Here is a 6051-nt window from a genome sequence, read left to right as displayed (position 1 = left end):
GCCTATGTGTGGACTAGTCTAGTGTGGAGGCAGTGAGATTCAAACAAGCACAGCTGTGATATCCTGCAACTTACTGTATTATGCTTAAAAGAACGGTCAGCATGTGAGTGCGCTGTGCTAAAGATTTTATTGATTTATTCATAAAAATTACTTTTTGCACATATCGGGAAACACAAGATAGGTGGATACCAGCACTCGAAACATGGGAATAGAATAGGGGTGGTGCACTAGGGGAAATAAGAATAAATAAATAGCAACGCGGACCATCACCAGATGGATACAGTGTGTCAGCAAGTCCCCAAGTTGCCTACACTCATAATTCTATGTAGCATAAATGTGAATCTTGTAACTGTAAATGTCTAAATGCTAGATCAGCAGAACCCCACAAGAAATAAAGAAATGCCAGATAGTATGTAGTTATTAAAAAACTATTTATTGATATTCTTTAAAATAGGAGGCGTAAACATAAAAATCGCGAACAGTGTAGAACCAGCAGTATCAAGTGGCAATGGAGAGGGAGTAGCTCAGTGAGTAAAGACACTGACTGGCATTGAGAGTTTGAAGCAGGGGAGCCTGGTTCAATGCCCGGTGTTGGCTCCTTGTGACCTTAGGCAAGTCACTTTATCTCCCTGTGCCTCAGGCACCAAACATAGATTGTAAGCTCCACAGGGCAGGGACCTGTGCCTGCAAAATGTCTCTGTAAAGCGCTACGTAAAACTAGCAGTGCTATACAAAAACATGCTATTATGATGAGTCGCTAAAAAAATAGGTTGTTGTGATAAGGGTAAACCGGAGACCAACCAGTGTGAGCCTACTAAAAGGAAAGGTCTCCCTAATAGAGACCTCCCTTTCATGACCTTGTTACAATATTATAATATATAAAAGCTCTCCTTTACTGTGGGGGGGACGGTTATGGCGAGCCAGAGCAAGATAGCCCGTGGTAGGAACGGTTATTCAGGGAAGTATATAGTGACCAGGCATCTTGTACCAGGATGGTACTGGTTCATATGAACCAAGGTGAGAAACCATGGTGGGAACGGTTCCGGAGAGCCTCAACCTACCAGAGTATCATATTACAAGGAATAGGCACTAATGTTAAGTATCCACAAAATGATGTATGAGCGCTGCTCATACATATTTTTGTGAATATCTCTGGACACGGCTGCACGCTGAAGGAAAACTCCTGGGGACACAACAGTGAGTACATCATTACCTATGGGCCATCCCAATGATGAGGGGAAGGGTATAGTTATGCCTAGCCTGCATCTTCAGGGTAATATAGAGCCCTAAATATAAGCAAGACTTTGATTGAACTTGTGGTTTATTGTGAAGAGCTCCCATTCATTGTTTTCCTTTTTATGATTGAGTCAATATTACTGAGGAAGGACCAGCACTTGAGCATCAACCCATTTCTATATGCACACTAATGGCAATTACTACGCTTTCTGTTGGTAGCATGAATACACTTAATACAGGGAGAAAGCAGTACATAGGACATCACCTGAAAATAGAGAATATATGTGAACAACAGGAACAGGATTCTCCTAGTAGAGGTATCACATCTAGATCAGTGTGTTTATTAGCTGCGACAGTAGCAATGCAACTGTAGGAAGTATGACAGCAATTGTAAGCTGTAGGTGTTTTCAGTCTAATAATATACTACAGAGTCATTGTGACTCACTGTTTAAGTAAAGTTCACAGAGTCAATTGTCTCCTAGGTAAGTAAATCGTAGCTACTGTCACTACCAGAATACCGTATTACAAGGAATAGGTACTAATAGTAAGTACTACGCTCTCTGTTGGTAGCATGAATACAATAAGAGGAAAGAGGAATATCTGTTTGATAGGTGCACTCCTATTTAAATCCCAGAGGGGTTAAGTGTACTCAGTCTGCTGATAGACTTATGGGTACACCTGGATATGTATCTCTTGAAGAAACAACCACTTGGTGGAAATAGGTGAAAAAGGGTGTTTGACACAGAGTAAGGCTGCGGCCAGGGTGACTCTGAGCATGGGCGTGCGCTCGCTGTGATGAAACACATTGCAACAATGTGTGTGGCCAGCGTGAGCACACGCCTGCGCGTGTCCGTGAGCGCACGGCACTCAGCTGCTTGCAGAGAAAAGTAAATTTGTTTCTGCAGCTCGCTGGCACACACATATATATATATATATATATATAGCAAATGGAAATATTATATATATATATATATATATATATATATATATATACACATATGCGGTGCTATATTTTTAATGACAACGCAGTAGACTTTTGTTGTAATCTCCTTTATTGTAGCTCTGACGGTAGCCCTTGTGATATGGTCACAGTTACTGTATACATATGTAACTGAACTCTCATTTAGGTGTAAATAGTTCTAGCAGCAGCTTCAGTTAGAATCTAACTTTCCTTACAATAGTTACTTTTTTTGGTACATGCTTTCAGGTTAGGCCAGAGAAACGGTTTCTAGATACTACTGAATTTCTGTTGTTATTCAGCAATGTTTTTCCCTGCGTCGGTGGGGACTGCTTTGTTTACATTGGGGGATGGTTGATAGGCAACTAGGAGCCTCCCTCGTGGCCCATGGTTTTCGCTGGCTTTTTCCTTACTTTAGTTTGTGTGCATCTATAAATACTGTTTGCTTTTACCTGTTGTACACCACCCTGATGAAGGTCCCATAGTGGTCCCAAATGTTGGTACCATTTCTGGACCACAATATATATTTCAAGTCTCAGTGCGCTTCGTCCATGTTCCTGCCTGGGTGATTGTTTGTTATATAAAAGCAATGTAAAAATACTATTACTTTCAATTGGATTGTTTCTCTTTGTTATATATGGTGCAGACCTCTTTGCTTTAATAGACCATACATACATACGTATGTACGTATGTATGTAGTCATTCACATACAGATGTACAAAACCAGGGGGTCAAAATCTGAAGCTTTAGTACAAACCGCTTTTAAACTCAGAAACCGGTTACAGTTCACGATTTGAAGACTTTATGAAGCAAAGAATTTAGACACTAGAATGGGTTAAAGCATCAAACACTTGTACGAGCAGTGACCCAATGATAGTGACATGGTTAATGGGTCAGTCCCACAAAGGATCAAAGTTACCCAATGACAGAGGAAAGTTTAACGGGTCAGTCCCATGTATGTCACTTTAGGACTACATGGGACTGATTCTTAAAAGCTGCAGTCTCTCTTAGGAACAAAGTAACCAGGGGCAATTACATTTATGCAGCTAAGGCCCATATATACTAAAAGGTGCTACTCCGTAACAACTTGCTTATTCAAGTGAATGTGTTCATACACTGTCTTCTGGTGCTGGAAATGTGTCAAATTGCACCACCATTTAGCCAGGGTGCGGCTACTACAAACTCTATTCAGAGACCATCCTTTGAAACAATAAAACAATCATATTCAAAGAACCCAAAACCAAATGGACAAGTATATTATTTAAAAATGTTAGCTTTATTGTGAGCTACAAGGCACCACCCCTGTATCATGCGCTCAGGGAGAGTGGCTTAGTAACTTCTCACTCTTCTGGTGTGATACCAGCAGCGAGTAGTCAGAGAAACTCTTCCCACACTCATTGCATATGTACAACTTCTCTCCTTCCCCATGGATTCTCTGGTGCTTAATTAGGGATAGCCTACGGGTGAACCTCTTTTCGCACTCTGTGCAACCGAACGGTTTCTCCCCTCGGTGCATCCTATCGTGTTGCACAAGAGACGAGCTATCCGCAAAACATTTACCACATTGACTGCATGCGTACGGCTTCTCCCCGGTGTGGATTCTCTCGTGCCTATGAAGCATGGAGCTGCTGATGAAGCCTTTCCCACACCACTCGCACTCGTACGTCCTCTCCCCCGTGTGGGTCCTGCTGTGCAAAATAAGGTGGTAGCTGCGAGTAAATGTCTTCCCGCACTCTCCGCAGGCGTAGGGCTTTTCGCCACTGTGGATTCTGCGGTGAGCTGCTAGATTGGACTTATTGTTGAAGCATCTCCCGCACTCTTCACAAGAGTAAGGCTTCTCCCCGCTGTGGATTCTACGGTGTGCTGTCAGGTTGGAGTTATTGTTAAAGCATCTCCCACACTCTCTGCAGGTATAGGGCTTCTCCCCTGTGTGGCTTCTCTTGTGCATCACAAGATCTGATGGGTAGCTGAAGGTTTTCCCACACTCTGTGCACATGTGTCGCTTCACAGCGTCTTTATACTCTGTGTGTGTATTAATGTGCTCACTGCTCTTGGATCTTATCGGTATCTCTAGAATTTCCGTATCGGATATATATTCTGACGCTAGATCTTCTGCTGCATTGTGTATTCGTCTGAGGTCCCGTCTGCCAGGTGCAGTGGATTCCTGCAGTGACTCAGGGTCTGTGTGTGTCGCTGATTTTATGGGGTCCCTACACTTCTCCTCCTCTCCATCCGAAAAGTCTGAATTATCCTCTGTTGCACAAACTGGTGAATCAAGAGGTGGGCGAGATTTATCCTGGTATTTCCTCTTTGCAGGCCTACAACCTGCCAGAGATAGATATAAAATTACTATATAAGCAAAATAAACTTGGATGATTTAAAGTGCAGCTATACCGAATTAATAAACCTTTGTAATAAAAATGTTTTCATGTCAAGTAATAACTGGATATTCAATAAAGAGTTAAATATCAATAAATTAATACCGTTAAATCATTGCATGAATTAACCTACATGTGCCTGCTGCCATGTTGAGTGTTCTGCATCTCTCTGCTGTTCAGCTGTCACCTCCTGTGATGGCAATGTCCTGTGTTTCGATCATATATATTTACATATGTCCATTCAATGTATGTACACTATACTGTAGGTACAGGGTTAGGGCGTGAATCAGGGATAGGTGCTGGGTAGGTATAGTGTTCGGGTTTAATCGCTCACCTTTGTTGGTATCCACGGGGATTTCCTCCTCCTGAAGGCCCCGCGGACCCCTCACACTCTGCTTACATACAGTACCCACCTATTAATAGCAACAGAAAGAGAAGTTATATAAAAACTAAACATAATGCCTTGCTGCATTATATATACAGAATTGCAACTTTTATTTTGAGATAGAATATTAATACAATGGTTTGATTTTGTCTGGCTGCTCCGTTTTGTGGGATATCACTGTAAATGTTCAACTGATGTTTGCTCAGGCAAAGAATCCCTATTAAATTGCTCACCCGAACTTCAATACATACGGTACATATATATATATATATTTTCAATATTACATACACAGGAGTGGACAAAAAAACGACTGTGCCACTCACACTCACACTCCCTCGTTAGCTGCACTGGCAAAAATTTACATTTTAAACAAGCTAGAAAGCCTGCAATAGTTTTCACATGTCAAATTATTCTCACTCACTCCACTTCCACCAGGAAGCACAGAGCAGCTTTACGCTAGCATAGCAGGATAGGTTGGGCCAGGATGACATTTTTAGGCTCCCGGGTGACCAGGCGCCTGGGATTTCCCATCCCCATACAGTGGCACACTGTGCTCATTTGCATGTCATTACCCAGAATAACTGGCTGCAGGCAAAGCATTGTGTGGTAAGAGATAATGGCGAAAGGCCGGGATGCAGACCTGTCGGAGACTTGTGAATGTGCTCACAAGTGGTATTTGTATTCCATAGGAGATATATATTTATATAATATGTATATGCCCAATTTCACGTCATGGCCTTATCAAATAGGCTCAAGATAAAACATTAAAGGAAAGATCCACAAATCTCTGTTAAATCAGGTCTCATTATGTGAGGTTACCTAAATAGGGAACAGACATTATGTTCCCTACGATTAACGCGTTTCCTCAAAGCTAAATTATATGCAAAAAGAACGGCTGTTCTACATCCCCCAATTTTCGGGTCTGGCTTGGATTAACTCAATTTGAGAGAGAAAGAAAAACAAAATATATATATATAAAAATGTGTGTGTGTGTGTGTGTTGGGTGTTGGAGTTAGAGCGTGCTGGGATTGTGTGTGTGTGTGTGTGGTGGGTGTTGGAGTTAGAGCGTGCTGGGATTGTGTGTGTGTGTGTGT

The 6051-nt window shown here is 41.9% G+C and overlaps 1 protein-coding gene across 1 annotated transcript; it reads right to left on the bottom strand.

Annotated features, from left to right (window-relative positions):
• Positions 1 to 376: 376 nt before the first annotated feature.
• On the bottom strand, positions 377 to 4519 carry LOC142486224 (uncharacterized; the record flags this gene model as incomplete). The annotated part of the gene is made up of 1 exon (XM_075584863.1): positions 377 to 4519. A coding segment is annotated over one exon (1010 nt), but the record flags the coding sequence as incomplete, so codon positions are not given.
• Positions 4520 to 6051: the final 1532 nt, after the last annotated feature.

The sequence above is a fragment of the Ascaphus truei genome, unplaced genomic scaffold (assembly GCF_040206685.1).
Source record: "Ascaphus truei isolate aAscTru1 unplaced genomic scaffold, aAscTru1.hap1 HAP1_SCAFFOLD_790, whole genome shotgun sequence".
NCBI classification, from domain to species: Eukaryota; Metazoa; Chordata; class Amphibia; order Anura; family Ascaphidae; genus Ascaphus; species Ascaphus truei.
Note: the sequence above shows the minus strand (reverse complement) of the source record. Positions and strands in the feature narration are given on the sequence as shown.